At 43.6% G+C, this 20,794-nt stretch overlaps 1 protein-coding gene across 1 annotated transcript in view; it reads right to left on the reverse strand.

Moving 5' to 3' along the window:
* The window catches only part of CDC42BPB (CDC42 binding protein kinase beta), a 119,000-nt gene extending 98,846 nt beyond the window's left edge, over positions 1–20,154 (reverse strand). Inside the window, exons 1-4 of the mRNA XM_015419590.1 lie at positions 20,098–20,154; positions 11,338–11,421; positions 9,479–9,574; positions 5,038–5,186 (exon numbers count right to left, since the gene is read on the reverse strand). Coding sequence (XP_015275076.1) covers positions 5,038–5,186; positions 9,479–9,574; positions 11,338–11,406 — 314 coding nt within the window. The 5' untranslated portion in view covers positions 11,407–11,421; positions 20,098–20,154. The remainder of the gene's footprint in view (positions 1–5,037; positions 5,187–9,478; positions 9,575–11,337; positions 11,422–20,097) is intronic.
* Positions 20,155–20,794: the final 640 nt, after the last annotated feature.

Raw genomic sequence — 20,794 nt, forward strand, 5'->3', positions numbered from 1 at the left:
GTTCCCCTAGCTCTTTTTCTATGAAACGACCCCTGCAGAAAGTGATAATTCCACATGCCTCCCCTCCTCGCTGCAGCTGCCCAGGCAGTGCAGCTTTTTGTCTATGTGGGTCTCCTGACATCAGCTTTTTTTGTGAGTCAAAGCGTGCCACTGGCAAGATCTGCTTCTGTTAAAGCCTTCCGTATACCTGGCCTTGGGTCCCTCTGGGAGAAAGGTCAGTGTGAAACACTGCAAACTAAAAAAAAAATCCTCTTGACCTTCACAGACCCCAACATTTTATGTTTCTAATATGCCCTCAATAAGAAATTTGTCTTTCCTAGCCCCAGAAGAACTATGCATATCCTTGCGCATACTTTGAGACTGCAACACATAAAATAACCATTCCATTTACACTCTTTGCTCATGATAATCTAAAGCAAAAGGCAAGAGCAAAAACTAATTTTTGTTTTAATTTGAAATAGCAGAATTGTATGTGTGTGTGTGTGTGGGGGGGGAACTAGTGGAAAGGCTTGAACCTTTTCTCACATTATGCTGAGGGCAATGTTTACCATGTGTTCCTCTTAAAAACCCTGTTTACCAAAGGTTCTTCTGGAACACGCATTTTAAGCGCAACCCAACAATAAAAGGGTACAAGGAGTACTTTGCTTTCCATTTCCTCCCATAATATAAGAGGAAGGAAGGTGATTTCACTCCTGGGAGAGCCTCAGACAGGCGTTAATGCTTCTTTTTAAGCTACACTTTCATATGCAGCTGTTGCCCAACACAACTGTCCAAGAAAATAACAGCCAATAACATGGGTTTGTTTCCAGGTTAAATGTGTTTAGCAGGTAGCAAGCCACATTCTCTGAAATGACAAAGAGTTCTGCGACACCTTAAAGACTGACAGATTTATTACGCCATAAGCTTCCGTGAGCAGGAGCCCATTTTGTCAGATGTATGAAGTGTTACCGCCAGTTGGAAGAAAGATTTATATGTACAATGGGGGGGGGGGGTTTATTACAAAAAAACCAGAAGGAACATTTTCCCCCAGCCTTTATCAGGCACTATAAAAACACAACAAAGCTGCTGAGGATGGAGGGCCCTTGAATATTCCACCAGGGTTTCAACAACTTCCACCCTACTGTCAATGTGAACCTAAAAGCAGTCCATACAGCAGGTCTGCTTTCTCAAAAGCACTGTTCAACTATATGATTGACATATAAACTCCACTTTATATAAGAAACTTACTGAATGTTACACGTAACTGTATACAGGGTTCTAGCAAACATCCAAAACAGACCATGCAATCTGCAATCCACTGTCTACTGCCAAACTATGAAATAAATACACGCACCAATCCTTTGGACAAGGAGACTTCTGAGATTGATACCAAGTGTTTTAAAAACTCCTGTACCCACTCAGAGAACTGAAAAGGCAGGCTAAGGCCAGAGAAGGGTCTGGGGGTCACATTCTACAAAGCTCAGCAGAGAGAACAACAGAATGCCACTGGTGGTCAACCTGCAAGCTCTCAGTTGTACCCTCTCGAGTGCATCATCAGGGATCTACAACCTTTCCTGGAAGATGAACAAGCCTTCCTTATCACAGGCCTGAAACAATTAATGAGCAACAACAATGGGCTACTGAATACAGACAGAAACCCAGGGACTAGGCCCTGCAACACATCTCAGTGACAAACGTTTTCTGATATCCATGCAAGGGACACTATCACAAGAGCCCTTCAAAATCAGCAAGATCTCATTCGTGATATACGTTATCATGTGCCAGCAATAACCTTCTGCTATTTTACACTGGCTTAAGTGACAAATCAGACACTAACACTGGAAATTCAGAAATCGGCGAGAGTGTGTTGGGGTAGGAAACAGCCTCCCTGGGCATTAAGTAATGGATTTACACGCTACGGTATTTTAAGAAGAGATTCAAAGAAAGACTCTGGCACAAAGCTGCTGGATTGGAATGCAGATCTGATCTTATCAGACTCCGCCGGGACTTGGGATGGCTAGCTCACTGCAAAAAGCGATTGTCCCTCCTTTCAGGTTTATGCATGCTAGTCACTTGCTAATTCACCAAGAGCTGGGAGAAGCCCACACCTAGTGACTGGGCTCTTAATTTGGTCTTGGTTTCCTTGGTGCTCTGCAGCACACCTATGCCCTGGAAACCAGACCTTCTGGCCTCTCTTTGCAACACCCCACCCCGGGCGCTGCTGTTTGCAGATTCTGGCATCTGTCTCCGTCAACTAAAAACAACATTCCGTGCGACTGACAAAGTTGGCTCCAGCTAGCAAAAGCTTATGCCACAATACATTTGTTAGTCTAGGGTGCCACAAGATTGTCATTTTGGGTGCAGCATTATTAACACGGTTACCGCTCCAAAGCAATCTCTAAGACAGGTCTGTTAATGCACAATATTACACTGAACTTTTTCCTGGTGGCATTTTACTACACTTGTTTACTCAGAAAATCCGGTTTAAGTGCCAATTTTCTTGCTTGCTCAAAACTGAGACGAAAAGTCTTCACGTGACTTCCTGAGACTGCAGTAATTTAGAAAGGTCATTAAAAAGCCAAGGTATGTATAGCAAGAGAAAAATTGCTGTAACGAGAAAAATATTAGTACCCCGCATTTGCAAATGGCTTCTCATAACTGCTCCCTTCCCACTATAAAGTAATCTTTGGAATCCAGAGACCAATGTTTACCTTATAAAAAGAATGTGAAATGGGTGGGACAGCAGAAGCCACCATTGAATAGCAGGCTAGAGCTTTGATGCCTACCATTTTACATGGTGACACAGAGCCCCATGCAAATTAAGCCGCTTCACAAGAAGAAAACACCATGACACCATGAATAGTACGAGACAGGGTTGCCAGGTCCCCTTGCCAGGGGGATCTGGGGGGGCGTTCCAGGCGTCCCCAACGTAATGACATCATCTGGAAGTGATGTCATTGCGTCAGCGACACTGTGCGGTGATGCTCTGGTTTGAGGGCAAAACTCTAGAGTTTTAGACCAAATTTACCATGGAGTTTTGCCCTCAAACCAGAGCGTGTGACATCCCCAACACAACATCACTACCAGGTGACGTCATCCTGCTGGGTACGTGGCTGTTTGGGGGTGGGGTTCCCCTGCTGGCCGGTGGCGGACTGAAACCCCAAAAACTGAGGGAATCCCCACTGGGACCTGGGGACTGGGCAACCCTAGTACGAGATGAAAGGGCAGTTACCTTAGAAGCTATGACAATCCAATGGATTAGTCTGACATTATTAGCTGAAATGTAAAACACTCTTATATTAAAACAACGCCCTCTGTAACCAACGGGGTTAGTCTTAACCCTGCCCCTTCCACTCCACTGAGCAAGGTTTGAAAGCCTTCCTCCAGCCTACAAAGCCTTTCTTCAACTTAAGATGCTCATCCTCCAACAGAAGGTTGGAGCCACACCAATGAAGGCAACCCACGAGTAAACATGTCTGTAAACAAGACAGTCTTACTGATTGCCATGAAGCAGATGGGCCCACATGTTTTGTTTGCATGTGGACCTAAGTCTAGTGAGTGATCATCTCCTCCGCTGCCCTCACAGCACTCCAAACCATGTTATACTTGCAGCTGCATAGTGTCTACAGTATTCACAAATAAAGCCTTTGGTACACTGAGGCACACTAAGAGGCTGCTACAAGAGATCATTGATATTTGTGGTGCCATCCTCCTTGATTCCTGTATTGATTCTCCTCCATCAAATGCAACTGTATTATGTTTGGGAATAAAGTAGTGACCTATATGAGCTAGGCTGGCACCTCAACACATTTCTAGAGAACTTCAGTTATGCCTCCAGCGGTGTCCCATGGCAGAGACCCGGGGACTCGGCAAGAAGCATGGCGACCATCCGATGCAGAGCGGCGACGGAATCCGGACAAGGATTGGACCGGAGGCATGGTGATGCGGCGCACGGCACGACGGAGCCAATTGGACGTAGATCGCAGCTGCAGCTGTCACACAGCCGCGCGCCGGGAAAAGGTCTCGCCAGAAGGAGTCGCTGTGAATAAGAGCTGTGCCGAAAAAACGTCGTGCCAGAAGGTGAAGTGCTCACCATGAAGGAGCCGGGAGAAAGAAAGAGAGAGCCCTGCTGCCTGGGTGCTGGTAGGCTGTCACCTTCCCCTGTATAATTGTGGCCCTAGATAGGTATAACTAATTGCGTGTAAACTGCTCCGAGCCTACGGGAAGGAGCGGTATAAAAGTCGAATAAATAAATAAATAAATAAATAAATAAATAAACTCCAAACTTCTTTCAGATTACATGCAATCTGTATCATTCTGGGTGTGTGCCCATAAACAAATGGGTTAGTTTTCCTGCATGTTCCTTGCTCGTTTGCAATCAACTCAGGATATTCTTGCACATTGTACTGAAATTGCTTTTTCACATGGTGTCATTTCAATGATACCAGTCTCGAGCGCAGTTCAGATGTTATAAACAAAAGAGAGTTTGTTGCCGTTGGGCACAAATCTGGTTGACGGCTGATCAAGCCAACTCTCTACCTCCTTCCTCTGCATGCAGCATGCCAAGATTGATGATGGAAGCCTTCAACTAACTCTAATTTGTCTTGAAATCCAACGGTTGGTGCCTAGACTAATTGGGGTTCATGCCTTTCTCAGAAACTGCAACTCAAAAACCAGGATTCGGCCATGTTACAGGAAAGGAAACGAAGTACAGTTAGTCCACAAACCCACATTCAGACCTCATGACTAGTTGGAGTTGGCTAAAGCCTTCTGTCTTCAATCTTGGCGTTTTGCATGAGAGGAGAATAAAGAGTGGGAGTGAACATGACAATTAACCAGGTTCTTGACCATCACAAACCTTCAACTAACCGCAATTTGTCTTGACATCTGAAACACAGGCATCTTAAACTGAGATTTGTTCTGCATCATCTGAATGGGACTGGTGAAAAAAACCAACCCCAACTTATTCAGCCAACTGCATTTGGGCATCGTGATAAAACGGAGCTCATTGGAGGCTTCAAAGTGTGAGTTTTCCCATCGCAATAAGATGGTCCTTACCTGTGTACATAATGTAACTGATGGATGGAATGTATTGCAAGCACCATTTCACCAATGTAGAACCTGGCCATGTCTTCAGGAAGCTTGTCTTCAAACTTGCTGAGTAGCGTCAACAAATCACCACCCACATAGTAGTCCATTACTAAGTACTAAAAAAAATTTTTACAAACAATGCAATTAAAATTAAAATGGAAACTGGAATGAGAGGTATAAAATTTCCACAAATTCTGAAGCCATGGCAGGGGGTGGTTGCAAAATATTGGGCATATACGCATAAGGCTTCAGCAACATAAAATGCATAGTTTATGCCAGCATTAACAATTGAGCTATTTGGCAAAATCATCCTGGTTGGAGATGTGAAGGCCCAGGAAAACAAAACATGGACAAATTCTGAAGGGATTTTCTTAGTGCTTTTCAATTTTTCTAGTGGAAAAAATTAAGTCTTCTACAAGCAACATGGCAAATATACCCCATATCAGAAAGAAAGGAGGGGGAGAAACAACTGTAAACTGCTGCATCCTATTACTTTAGTGCATATATCTTAGTTTTCCCATCTGAGACTGAAGAAAAACTGAAATTTGGAAATTAAAAGCATCAATGCTGTAATACCCAGAAACTGTATTATTAGGCAGATATACAGTCACCGTAACACTTGCAGCATATGTGGATATCATGTTAAACTTTATAACAGAAAACAATGAAGTCGTCCATACTGTATTTATCATCATACACATTTTAGCCTATCAGCAACGGGCAAAAGTAGTCGTGTTTAAACAATATGTCCTCAAAAATATTGTATGTCTACAGCACACACAGGAATTATGTTCTCATGCTATAGATTGTCTGACACAAAAATCTTCATGCTATACATTGCAAGAGAATAAAACTTTGTCTTAAATAGCTCTTCACTCATTTCAAAGATAAAAATTTTCAAAGGAGTTTCTTTTCAATGCTCCCCCAAATTTCCATTTTTTTCTGTTGGAAAAACTGAAGCTTCTAGAAAAAGAAGACTGATTGTTTTGTCCCTCCCCCATCTCTAACTGGGACCATTTTAAGCTGCCAGATAGTCAGATGCTCCAAGTAAAACACACTCTAATAAGATTTTTCTTGCTCAGGCTTCGTTGAGAATTAGAAAGGTGTGTGTGTTCCTGTGTGTGTAAGACTGCATTTAACGGCTGACATCTGTCAACAAGCTACACTGGGTTTCTTCTTCTCCTAGTCTCTCTTCACTCCTTTCCCACCAACATGAGTGAATAATCAAAACCAGAGAGCACTAGAGGACTGAGGTCCATCTGGCCCTTCTTCTGTGCACCATGCAGGTTATTTCCACTCTGCAGTAATTTGAATGAAATCAGTTTAGAGGGCAGAAGATGAGCATGGATGACGGAGTCTCTACAGGGTTCTGTTTGTATTTCCATATGTTCATCATGGCCAGAGGAACAGAGGAGGAAAATGGGGAACTATGCTCTACTGAATGCTATATGACTCTCCTGAGCCCTGGTGTTGTATGTGTGCTTTACTAGACTGCAGCTGTGTGCCATATACTCAATCTAAATGACAAAATACTGAGTGAAAAGAAGCTGGGACGGTTTTCAGTGGACAATCCAAAAAGAGAACCTTCTCTATGAAAAGCACGTGCTCCACCCTGGTCGATCCCCATGAGTACAAGGACATCTCAAGACCACAGGGTTTCTAAAAGATGCAAGATCTCATATCAGTTACATAAGAAACACAACAGATAATACTGCCTTAACAGAGCCATTTTAAATAAAATTTACAGAGGAAATCTCATAGCAGTATTTTCTATGAAGACAGATTCCAAAAGCCATGGCAATATCCCAAACCTAAGCTCAAGAAAGTACGTCTTTGAGGCAACTGGTCAACCCTGAAGTGTTCATGGGCTCTTCAGAGGCACTTTGCTCACAAGTGAATACTCCTTGAGAACGCAGGTCAACCAAAAGTCATGGATACTGACTGCTCATCCTGGAAGTACTCTTGGGTTCTAAACTCAGTTTAAATGCACTTTCCCCCCCAATGTGTTTCTGTCTTTAAACAAGAGGCTGTGCATTGTGAAAACGCTTTCAAAAATAAACCTATTTCTTTCCTGCCTGAAGAACAGTAACGACACTGCATAAATTAACTCGGTTGAAACATGTTCAGTGAAGTTGTATCATAGGAGAGAATAGCATCATAAACAGCAGGAAAAGCACAGACAATCAACCCTTTCAGTTTTAAATCTCACTCTAAAACAAGGTCTACTGAACTCAGTACATTGTTAATGTCAATTAACGCACAATTCTTGAACAGATAAGGAGTATGAGAGTCTGATTCATGAAGTTATGGGCTGCTTTAAATGCTAAGGGCTTAATTATGATATGAATGAAGCAGGTATGGAATGTACACATACATTTTACTAATCAAAACATCACAACCCTTACACACCTAACGATGACATACGAACATAAAGCAACACCCAATAGAATTTTTTGTCAAGTCTAGTACTTGGACTCAGTGTTACCACACATTATTAACTGCCCTTAAAATGTCCCAGTATGGAGTCTGTCAAAACTCATTCTGGAGCCCTTAATAAAATTCAGCATTTCTCAAACTGGGGCGCACAAGTGTACTACACAGAGGCTGCCAGCGATATTTCCTCTATGCTGTGGAGTCTTGTGAGAAAAAATTCTACTTTGTGAGCTACTAGCATTAAAGTTCTGAGCAAGCGATTTGGCTACTGCATACATTAGTTTGCTCTGGAGCCATCCTTCATGAACTAAGACAAAAATGTGTTAGCCAGAGGCTAAAAAACTGTGAGCTAGCTCACACTAACTTGGCTTAGAGGGAACACTGGCTGCCAGTGCTTTGTAAGACATTCCTGTGCCCAGCCAATTAACATGTAGAGAGGGTTTTTGAGGAATAAAGCATAAGGACTCTCCGCATCAGGGGAACGAATGGACTCCCTCCTCTTTCAAAAGGTAGGAGCTCCTAGAGTTGCTGCCGCGTGCAGTTATCTAAGCCTCCAGATCACCTCACAGCACAGACTCTGACAGGTTGGGACACGGCCTTCAGGGTTCTCTACACATACACACTAAGGACAACATTCGAGTCCAGTAGTAGTAGAAGAAGAAGAGTGGGGGCCCCCCACTTTTCTCTACCTTAAGGAGTCTACCTTAAGGAGGCTTACAATCTCCTTTCCCTTCCCCTCCCCACAACAGGAACCTTGTGAGGCAGGTGGGGCTGAGAGAGCTCTGAGAGAACTGGGATTGGCCCAAGGTCACCCAGCAGGCTTCATATGGAGGAGGAGTGGGGAATCAAGCCCGGCTCTCCAGATTGGAGTCCGCCGCTCTTAACCGCTACACCACGCTGGCTCTCATCATCCTTAGTGTTTCAGGTTTTGGCCTACAGTAGAAGAGCAAGATCTGAGTCCAGTAGCACCTTGGGTCCAGAGGAGTGAGTTGTGTTAGTCTGCTGCTGAAAAATAGTAAAAGGCCCAGTAGCACCTTTAAGACTAATAAACTTTATTGTAGCATAAGCTTTCGAGAAACACAGCTCTCTTCGTCAGATGCATAGAGGGTATGAAGAAACTGGGCAGAGATATCGTATCTGTACTAGTTTCTTCACGAGGCAGATGGAATTCTTCTCCCTCCGGCTGAATGCGTTGCTTTCCATGGTCAGTAGCACCTCAGACACCAACAGGATTTCCAGGGTAAAAGCTTTCGGCAGCCAAAGCTCCCTTCGTCAGATACATCGCAAAAGCTCATACCCTGATAATCTTGTTGGCCTCTAAGGTGCTACTGGGCTCGAATCTTGTTCTTCTACCGCAGTCCAACACCTGAAACTCTAAGGATGATTTCTCTGATATTTTTATTTCAGTTTTTTCCTTCCTGAGTGACTTATCTCCGGACAGTATAGGATTAAATTAAATTTAATCTACTTTAATGAAAACCTGTATCCCACACTCGTACAAGGATGCAAGGCAGCTTACAATGATTATAAAACCAGAACAAATGCAATAAAAGAGAAGGCACAAGCAGCTCACAAACTGGTTTGGCCAGTACCAGATTTATTTTTTTTAAAGGACACCTTGTTCCAAGTGACACATGAAGCTGCAGCATGCAAAGGTAAATAACGAGAGAATGAGCATTTAACTGAACTCAATTGAATGCAATAAACATTGAATTTCATTTAATTCAAGTAATTATATTCACTCTAGCTCATTACATTTAATGGCAGATCAACACACCTAGAGAGGAAAATAAAAGAAAGCAAATTGTATGTGAGTTATGCAGGGAAATTTGTCCTTCCTCCAGAAGGAAGGAACAAGCATGCAAGCACAGCAAGCAGCTAGCAACAATCCCACACTCTAAAATCCCCAAAGGACTCCAAGGGAGAACGCAGGTGCAAAGGGCCAGTTCTTTCAAGGTTTGGTGTTCACACATACCAAATAGTTTTCATCCTGGAAGGCATAGTGCAATGTAGTAATCCACTGACAGTCTCCATTCACCAAAACATCTCTCTCTTCTCGGAAACACGCAGTCTAAAAATAGAATGAGGAACAGGAAATTGTGAAAAACTTTTTACACCTTTGAAGAAAAGACAGGGTTGGATCCAAAGAACTGGGAATTAGGAGAATGCTGGCTTTTTGGCTTACTTATCGGCAATAAAGGAGGAGTTTTAAGCCTTGTTTATTGCTTCTTGAAAAATTATATCAATGCATTATTTAACTCAAGAGTTGGTACCTTTATTGTCCTTTAGCTCATGAATCGATGTTTTGATCAATCAGTCAACTACTCACTCTTTAATAAGTTGACAATCCTAATTTATAATTATTAGAGGGACCTCCAACCTCCTATGGAGACGAGAGATGCATACATGGAGCTTATCACATTTCAAACAGCTGGGGAGGGGGATGTCCAGTGACAGCCAGGAACACACCAGTTCTTGCAGAATGGCAAGCTGTATTGACTAATACTTTTTGTAAGACAAAAGGAGGAAATAATGACATGGCTGGGATCCTGTGCCTTTGTTCCACATGCATTTAGCTGCTGCAGAAGCTGTGAAGCACAGTTATTCCTGTGCTAGGCACTTCCGCTTCTGCAGGAGCCATGCTCTACAAGGAACCCCAAAGCATCTAGCACAAGAGGGACGCACTCCACAGCACAGGACAGCCTCTGCAGTGGGTGGAGAGAAACACACGTGGAATGAAGGATCCAAACCAGTCTCTTTTTAAAAGCTGAGTTCCGTGAAAACATCTCTGTGATGAACGGAGATTGCACCGGGATTGGCAGACTGCATTCTTCCAGGACTCTGTCAAGTCCCCTCAAATCCCATGAAAGTTAGGCACTGGATTATCCCATGATATACATTTCCTACCACCACCACCACCGAATCTGTATGGTTTATTTTTGAATGTTGCATATAGATGATATTAAAAATGATCCTGACAGATGTTTGCCATTCCATCCTTCACTGTTTTGTACACACACAGCTTTGGTCAAAGGGGCGGTGGCTCAGGGGCAGAGCATCTACTTTGCATGAAAGAAGGTCCCAAATTCAATCCCTGCCATCTCCCCTTAAAAGGATGGGGAAAAGAACCTGAGACCTCTGGAGGGCGGTTGCCAGAGGAGACAATACTAACCCTGGTAAGCCAATGGTCTAATTCTGTATAAGGCAGGTTAATGTGTTCAGTCCATTAAATAGTTTCTTTGTTTTTTTAAGAGTACATGGACTGTTCATTCCTTTATTGATAAACATTTCCAAACCACACGTCACATTTAATGACGCATCAGCAGTGTTCCAGCTTTTTCTTACTTCCACAAATTCTCACATTTTTGCAATACGCTGCTAAGAATCGCCCCACCTTCCAAAATCAAACCACCTCCCCAGAAGCCTTGATTTTTTTCTCTCCCCCCAAAATGCACAAACATCTATTTTTCCTCTTGAATAATGGCTTTTGCATGTGGCTCTCTCTGTCACAGCAAATGAAATCCAAAGCCTCCATGTAAGTCTTTAACTTGGTTTTACAGTAAACAAAAATCCGGCCAATATAATTCACTGTAAGAACTAGGGCAGACTGTCTGGTAAACGAATACACAGTAATGCTGAGAACAACAGATGCCTCGAAGGGACTGTCAGACCTGATTGCATTAAAGCAGCTCACTTTTTAAACACACACACACACACACAAAACGAAGCCCCTGTTTGCCCATGCAGTAATTCTTTCTAATCTGGCAGAAGTTCACTGCAATTTTCTTTAGTGCTATTAAAAAAAAAAATCGGAGTTTGAAACACTGTACTTACCTCTGCCCTTTTAAGCATTTCCCATTTATTCAAGATTTTCATTGCATAAATGCGCTCTGTGCACTTCATTTTAACAACTGCAACCTAGAATATTAAAAAAGAAAAGAAATGGATTTTGAATGGATTGTTAATTTCTGCAACCGCTGATAAAGACAACATTCAGCCATATACATATCAGTTGACACCGTGCCTGCTAGAATGGGGGTGGGGGGGTGGAGAACCAAACCAAAACCAATATCCAATTGACCATAATTTTCATACGTAATGATCAGTAAACTGGGAAACATACATGGCTACTCAAAAAGTCCTATGAAGAAGCCAGATGTCTGGGTCCAAATATTTCTCTGACCAAACAGATGGGGGCATGGAACTGTAGCAGTATGAAGGTTTTTCTGTGGAGATGTGGGGAAAAGCTACACTCGCCCCAGTCACATGGGCAAGAAAATGCAGGGGGGAAGCGTGGCTGTTTGCCCCGGAGCAAAATAACACGCGGTTGCGCGATCAGACGTCCCTTGGAGGTCCCGTGGTTAGGGGGGAGGTGCCGATCACAGGACAATCCTGCAGCGCGGCAAAGAAGCGGCCTCTCTAGCAAAAGGCTCCGCGGGTTTAACCCCTTCCAGGGCTGCAGAGGAATGCAAACTGTGTCCTCCGTCCGGTCCCCTCCAGGAGGAGCTTCAGCCAGGCTGCCCTCCCGCCACGCCCCCCCCGCACCTCCCCCTCTGCCGCCCGGTGCAGAGTTCCTCTCGAGCAGACCGAGGCAGGAGTGGGGGGGTACGGAAAAGAGGAGGGGGCTGTGTTGTTTGTTTTTAAATGAAGTGTGTGCATGCGCCATTGGGTGCTTGTGCACATCCCGTGGAGACTTGGGGGGGGAACCTTTTAGCGACGGGACATGGGCAGGCGCCGGATGCCACAACCTACCACTGGAAACGCGATCAGGCGCCCCGCTGTTTCCGGAAACTAGTACCTCGGAGGTACTAGTTTTTTACCCCGCATCTTCGGCGGGAAGCCTCGGGTTCGCCACGGGAGCTCTACTCTTCCTAGATGTGGTGCTGTGATCGCGCCTGGAAAATCCGCCTATCTTCCGTCTCTGAAGCGTGGCTAATGCTCCGTGTGACCGCAGCCACTGTTTACCAAGAACAAGCAGCATTTATATACTATGCCTATGGCCAACAACAAAACTTTAGATAGACCACCCACCACAAGAAAGGGGGGGGAGTACTGCCCTACAAGAAACAGGTTAGACACCAGTTGGAGATGTGTATTAACTACACAACGTGGAAGTACTGACATCAGATTTATACAGTTCATTACTGCAAGATTTCATTGCAAGGTTAGTGAATAGTATTTTTAAGCTTGGGATAAACACTCAAGGCAGCTTAATACTGGTCAACTAACTCTTCCTGCTAGCATTAAGTGGGATGGTTTAAAAAGGCAGACTTTACAAGTTGAGCTTGTGAAGTATTTCACATCTCAAATTCCTAGAAGCCAGTGGCTCAGTGATAAGAGCCTCTGCTTGGCACGCAGAAGGTTGCAGGTTCAACCCATGGCCTTTCTAGGAAAAGGACCAGATGACAGGTGAATTGAAAGATCTCTGCCTGAGTCCCTGGAGAGCTGCTGCCAGTCTGAGTAGACTTTGATGGACCGATGGTCTGATCTGGTATGAGGCAGCTTCATATGTGTTCCTATGTAAGAGCTTCAGATTTTTCCAGGTTGTGTATATCTGTGAGCCTGTGCTAATGATTGGAACACAAACCCAGGACCAATAGTTATCACTGCCTATTTCAATTAAAGTAAGAGTGTGTACATGGACCCTCACAAGTGCAAAGTGGACATAGAAAGAGTGGACCAAGAGCAGGGCTGGTGTCAGTGTAGCTTGAGGCGGGGCACTTGCAAGGGCCCAGTGTTTCTGGTAGGACCCACTGCTGCCAGCATTCCCATGCCCACTCACTTGGCTGGCACTTTATTACCCATGCTCCCTGCTGCACACACTGCCTGGTGCCACTGGGTATAGGTCTGCAGGCAACCATGTACACGGGCAATGGGAGTGCTTGTGAGCAGATGTGAGAAGGACACACAAGCAAGTGGGAGGCATGCAGGTGGGTGGGATGGAAGGAGGGGACATGAGAGCCTGGTGCTGGGATAAGGAGGGACGGGGGGGGCCCTCAGAACTCATTGCTCAGCCCCCCCCCCAAACCTGGAACTGGCCTTGGTACTGAGAGTATGGAATAGACAGATGCTACTGACAGCCTAGGAACCCCACCCAGTCCCCACTCTGGGGATTGGCTCTGGGACCTCTTGCATGTCAGTCAGATGTTCTACCACTGAGCCATGGCCCCTTCTTGACTAAGGCACCCACAGTTGCTAGGTTAGATACAGTGGTGGCACTTCACAGTTTCTACCACTTCTGCAGCCAGTGGGTGGTGGTTCCTGCATTTTATACTTTTACCCCTTTTTTTTCCCTGTTGTGTTTAACTCTTGCAAACTGAGCATGGTCTACTGACTAACTTGTACTATAGCAAGCGTGGGATAAATGCCAAAAACTGGATTGCAAGGCCTGCCTGTTAGAAAGACAGGGTCTCTCTTCCTCCCAGAATGCCGCTCTCCAAAACAACTTATACATTTTGTAAAGTGAAACCTGACTACATGCAAGAGGAAGAATTCCTTTATACGGTGGGATTTTTGCCCAGAACTCCTCAATTGAGCATGCAGCCCCCCGTAACATACATACATACATACATACGAGAGAGAGAGAGAGAGAGATTTGCTACTAACGTCTCCTCAGTGGCAAGAGAAAGTATAGCAGTACACTTTTCATCAACACAAGCCTTAAAATGGGTATTGGTTCAGGCAGTCATCACTACTTTGATTGCACAAGGCATTTTCATCAGCATCTCTTTCATGAAGGGACTACGCTACTGTTCGGTGATTGGGCACTTAAGATATGATCTGCATGGTTCATTAGCAATTTACTGACCATTGAAAAGCAGGCTGACAAACGGGAGAGCAGTTGTGTAGCTGCATTTATATCCACAGAATGGCTAGACTGATTAATTATGTTGAATTCATGAGTCTTTGCTCACATGAAGCCCAGAGGACGTAACAGTGTTCGGCATAAGAGTGCTGCTGTGAACCTCAAAATTCAACGTATCCCCTTAAAACGCATCCTTTTTCTTTCTATGGCCCCCATGTACCCCTCCCCCGCCCTGCCGTGCAGGACAGTGGTGTGGCCGGTAAAGGGGGGACTGTTAAATCGCTATCTGGGTTGGTTTCAAATGATATATCTACTGATTATATTTTAAATGTTTTTTTCCAGGGGCTGTAAATCGCCCAGAGCCTGCTTGCAGGGTGGGCGATTTATAAATGTAACAAAATAAATAAATGAAATAAATAAATAAAATACGCTATTGCCCTGTTTAATCCCCTGACCATTCAGAACCGTTTCCATGTCAGTTTAAAAGATTCATGACAAACCAAGCTACTGCTGCCTTTATGCTCAAATTCACTGTCTAGATTCAATTCGGTGGTCAATGGCTCCTTGGGTGTCCTCATCTGCTCATGACAGACACCAAATTCTTCCTGGAACCACTTGGCAAAAATCAAAGATGCATCACTTATTTCTTTTCACTGCCTTGGCCCATTCGGTGAGACACAGTGAACTACCAAAATGCCGAACAGCCAAGGCTCACGAGTAGAGCAAGTAATGCAATTCAAAAACCCCAAACCCTCCCTCAGGTAAAACATTAGAACACTGATAGATGGGACCCACTTGAAGCATGAGCCACAGGTTACACAACTCTGCTTTAACGGTTTTTAGCTATATGAATTCTTCCCTTCCACCCCCCCCCCCCCCCCGCCCCCCCCCGATTTTTTGAGTCTGGGTTTTATAAGAACACCAACGATATCATATATTACAATAAACTGAAAATTAGCCTCAGAATCCTATTCTGAGTGCATGGGGGAGGGAGACCCTGACCTTTTGTAATAAATGGTACAGAATATTTGAAAAAGCCAGTGTAGATTACTTGAATTTTTTAATATAAAATGTATATTAATTTCAGCCTTCTAGCCAAGCTTATTTAATTAACAAAGCTTGGTAGTGCAAACATTGTTTAAATGTTTGTTTTTAAAAGTATCAAGTATGATTTTAATTAAATTGTTCAGTATTTTAATAAAGCATAAAATGTGTATTCTGTTACATTCCAAAGCACTTAAGATGTAGCCATTTTTTTAAAAAAAGCCTCTAAAATACTACTCAGACTGAAGACATTCCTGAAAGATAAACTAAAACTATTTAAGATCCGAAGGACTACAGATGTTGACAGCTATCCAGATTAAAGATTAAAACTATAGGAAGACACTGCTGTTTTCCTGGATGGAATAACAGCAATGGGCTTCCTCCAATATTACTATGACGAACTGTAAAATCAAGGGTAGAAAACTGCTTGTTCCCTGGACCGGGAAGGCAAATCAAAAATATCTGATAAACTGTCAAAAGCTCCAATAGCTCCAATATAGGTATGCACTGAATTTATACAGAGAAACAAGAAAACACACATTTCTGAAAGTGGGAGAAGAGCAGAATTATATTCTTGTTCCATGTTCCATCCCTTCACACAGGAAACTGATGACACTACCCAAGTTGAAAATGCAGATATAATCGCATCTGCCATATTCAAGCCTTATGAGAGAGACAGCATAGTGTAGTTAAGTAATGGACTAGAATCTGGGAGACCCAGGTTCAAGTCCTTTCTCTACCAATGAAGCTTGTGGGGTTGTTGAGAGGGTAAAATGGAGGATAGGAGAATGATGCCCTATGATGTGAAGCAGAGTTTAGGGACTTCGCCTTATGAACAAAGCCAGCAGTAACAGAGAATATCTTAGAACAGAATTCCCTGTATCACTAGAGGTCTTACATTTTAATATGAAACCCAGAAAAGGGAAATTTGTACTGAACAAATACGTCTGCTTCAGTAATCCACTACAGCACTTGAGAACATGGTGATTGCTAGAAACGCATTAAATTGGAGCCCATTAACTGATTCTTCCTCCTTTAACCCCGAAGATTCATTTCCAAGTAGTCACAGTCAGACCGCTTGGTTTTAATCTTTTAATATTTGCTATTGTGTACACCATAAACAAAAATATATTTTTGATAATATTTATCTTTAAGAAGAAGAAGAAGAGAAGAGGAGAAGAGGAGAACTGGGTTTGATTCCCCACTCCTCCACTTGCAGCTGCTGGATGACCTTGGGCAAGCCATAGTTCTGACGAGAGCTGTCCTTGAAAAGGCAGTTCTGGAAGGAGCTCTCTCAGCCCCACCTACCTCACAGGGTGTCTGTTGTGGGGAGGGGAAGGGAAAGGAGTTTGTAAGCCGCTCTGAGACTCTGAGTAAAGGGCGAGGTATAAATCCGGTATCCTCTTCTCTTCTTCTTCTTAAAGATAAATATTATCAAAAATATATTTTTATTTATGGTGTAAAAGGTAAAGGTTCCCTTGCTCGAAAGCCAGTCGAATCCGACTCTAGGGTTGCGGTGCTCATCTCCGTTTCAAAGCCGAAGAGCCAGCGCTGTCCAAAGACGTTTCCGTGGTCATGTGGCCGGCATGACTAAACACCAAGGCGCACGGAACGCTGTTACCTTCCCACCGAAGTGGTACCTATTTATCTACTTGCAATTTCTTGCTTTCGAACTGCTAGGTTGGCAGAAGCTGGAACTAGAGACGGGAGCTCACCCCGTCTTGCGGCACCCGGGTCTTGAACTGCTGAACTACTGACCTTCTGGTCAGACTTCATAGAACATCAACAAGAGCTTGAAATAAGCTTTAGTCATATTACATAGAGTTGATGATTTCACATACATAGTTGATGCATATATCAAATGATAATAGGACTATATTGATCAGCAGTGAACAGCAGGGTATAAAATCAACTCTTCTTCTTCTTTTACACAGAGAGTAATTAAAGTGTGGAATTCGCTGCCAGAGGATGTAGTGATGGCTACAGGAATATACAGCTTTAAAAGGGGATCAGATAGATTAATGGAGGATAGGACTATCAGTGGTTACTAGCCAAGTTGACTGAGGGGAACCTCCACATCAGAGGCATTAAACATCTGAATTCCGGAGCCAGGAGGCAACATCTATGTCCTATTGTTGGCTCTCCAGAGGAACTGGTTGGTCACTGAGTGAGACAGGATGCTGGACTAGATGGACCACTGATATGACCCAGCAGGGCTCTTCTTATGTTCTTGTATGTTTGAAAGGCAGCTGGTGATGTAAGTTCAGGAACTGGTATTGAGTAGTCATCATACAGATGATAAAGAAGAGAGAAGAGATTGGATTTATACCTCGCCCTTCACTTCGAGTCTCAGAGCGGCTTACAATCTCCTTTCCCTTCCCCTCCCCACAACAGACACCCTGTGAGGTAGGTGGGGCTGAGAGAGTTCTTTCTAGAACTGTCCTTGAGAGAACAGCTCTGACAGAACTATGGCTTCAGCAGCTGCAAGTGGAGGAGTGGGGACTCAAACCCGGTTCTCCCAGATTAGAGTCCACGCACTTAACCACTACACCAAACCACTACACCGAAGACAGCCATAGATCTGAGAAGAGGGCCAAAGATGGATCAGGGTGGGGGCTCATATGCAGGAAAGCAGAGGAAGGGTGCCCCAGTAATAGGACAAGAAAGAAGAGGACAGAGTTACAGAAATGTAGATTATGAAGAGAGTCAAGAAAGGGTGAGTTACCAGAGTCAGGAGAGGAACCAAGGAGGAGGAGGAGGAGGACAGAGCAGAGATATAGCAAAAATCAAAGGGGATGTGTGTGCCTCATGTGCCGTCAACTTGCTTTCAAACTATGGTAACCCTGTGAATTAATGACATCTAAAACGTCCTATCATTAGCAACCTTGCTCAGGTCTTGCAAACTGAAGGCTGTGGTTTCCTTGATTGAGTCAATCCATCTCCTGTTGGGTCTTCCTCTTTTCTTGCTGCCTTCAACTTTTGCTAGCATAATTGACTTTTCCAGTGACTCCTGTCCTCTCATAATGTAACCAAAGTAAGTATGATAACCTCAATTTAGTCATTTCAGCTTCGAGGGAGAATTCAGGCTTGATTTGATACAGAATGCACTTATTTGTCTTTTGGATAGTTTTGAGTGTTATCACTGAATGAGGAGGCAAAGTCTTGAATAAGAGAAAGGGAGATAGTGGGGCAGGCCTTCATAGGGTATCAAAGGTGGAGAAGAGACACACAAATCACCAGGTGGCAGCTCCTACCTGGTGGAATGAGCTCCCGGAGGAGATCCGGGCCCTGCGGGACCTGGCGCAGTTCCGCAGGGCCTGCAAGACAGAGCTCTTCTGCCAGGCTTTTGAGTAGGAGCCACCACCATCACCGTACCACCACCACCGCTAAATGGAGTGGGTGTCACCGGGGAACGAGACGGCCCTGGGAGGAAGGATGGATTGCTATATCACCTGGAGTCTACCGTGTCGCTCTGGGACCACTCTGTCATGTGTGACCCCATCAGTTATTTGTGACATCTAGAGCACTTGTATTTTTTATATGAATGATTGTTTTATTGCTTGTTTTATCCTGTTTTTACCTGTTTAATCTTGGCATATGTGCCTCATTTGTTAGCCGCCCTGAGCCCATCCGGGGAGGGCGGGGTATAAATTTAATAATAAAATAAAATAAAATAAATAAATAAATCTGTTACACAGTATCAATTCATGGGCTAAAGCCAAGCATGGGAATCAGTTTTGTGCCTCTTCACATTTAACTCTTTATGGGATCCAGGAATCTAAAGTAGGCAGAGAAGTCCCATGTGCAAATACAATACGTCAAATGCAGGTGTGCGGGTGACATAACCAGAATTCCTCTCAGTTTAAAAGCAGCTGCAAATGCTGCCTAGAAACTGTTCCCAGAAACTATGGGAAGCTTTGGCAGCAGCCCTGATGCACTTCAGGGAACTATGCTACCAGAAAAGGGGGTGGTGAGAACCCCTGCAGGGCACCTAAAGGGATTTGGTGGCCACAGATGGAATTCTAGCATATCCACAGTGTGTCATGGATTCTTGCAGCATGCAAAGACCTCCTGGGATACACTACTTATCTGCAAAGTTGCTGTGTCTGAGAACGCAGAAGCACTTGCCCAGACCTTCTCTCCTCTGAGAGAGTGCCTGCTTTATCTAAATACTTGTCACGGTATAGCGTATGATTGAAGAGGCTCTTAAGAACATTTATTCCAACCTCATTCATCACTAAAGGATCCATTTCTTTGAGACTTAAGAGATTATGTCTTCATGTCTAAAAATTCTCCATTATGTCCCCTTGCCATTTCTCTGGATATCATGTTCAAAGATAACAGCCAAATTAGCAAACACTGTACCCCTGACAATATAGATAATGATTGAAACTGAATCCTTACTTCATATTTTCCATACAATACTCCCACCAGTAAAAGCTAATACTTCTCTAGGTTTCTAATGGTCCTGGTCAGTTTACCTGTCAATTCAAGCAATGTGTCACTGTGGCTCTTTGCCTGCATTCCTCTACTGTACACTTCTGGTCCCAAATCCATTTCCTCTATGACAACCACAGATTACTTACAGATTCCAGAAGGATGGCTATGTTTGTACAGCCTGTGGTACCCTGAAGATTAATTACTTCATTGTGGCATAAACTCTTGTGGGCCAGAGTTCATTTCATCTGATTAGGTAAAGCATCTAAAGCTGAGTGTTGTTGTTGTTTTTTTTAAAAAAAACTTACCTCACCAAATGCACCTCTGCCAATTACTTTTATAATTTCAAAGTCATCCCGGTGTAGTTGCATTTCCTTCACCAACTGTGTAAATGGTTTCGCTGTTAAAAAAAAAAAAAAAAGAAATCACAAATTATTAGTCTAGCTTTGCAAAAATTGAACTACAAAGGTAGAAAAGAGCAAGAGTCCAATAGCACATTGAAGACCAACAAAACTTTGAAGTGAGTAGTGACCATACCCTGCCACAAATTTTGCTAGTCTTTAAGGTGCTACTGGACTCTTGCTCTTTTCTATTGCTACATACAGACTAACATGACTACCCATCTTGATCTGTGACCTACAAAGGGTTAAAAGTGAGTTGGCCCACATTAGTTTGTGGCCAATACCAAAGGAAATCATATCCTTTTTCTAAAAGTCACCACCACCCCCCGGGTCATCTGGAGGCATTTCTCATTTGACCTAAGTAGTCATGGGATTTTTAAAGCCCAATGTTAGTCTCAATCAATGTTTTCGCATGGAATCTCCCCGACTCCTAACTTCAGGATTAGAATTCTGAAGGTCTGGGGGGGGGGGGAATCAAAATATTTAGGAAATTTATGGGGAAAGTGCAAATCTCTAATGAATGAGAAACTATTTCAAAACAATGAGTAGACTACTTTATAAAGTAGTGTTCTGAAATAATACTGGTACACAGCCAATTACACAA

This window comes from Gekko japonicus, unplaced genomic scaffold (assembly GCF_001447785.1).
Source record: "Gekko japonicus isolate JY-2015 unplaced genomic scaffold, Gekko_japonicus_V1.1 scaffold975, whole genome shotgun sequence".
NCBI lineage: Eukaryota > Metazoa > Chordata > Lepidosauria > Squamata > Gekkonidae > Gekko > Gekko japonicus.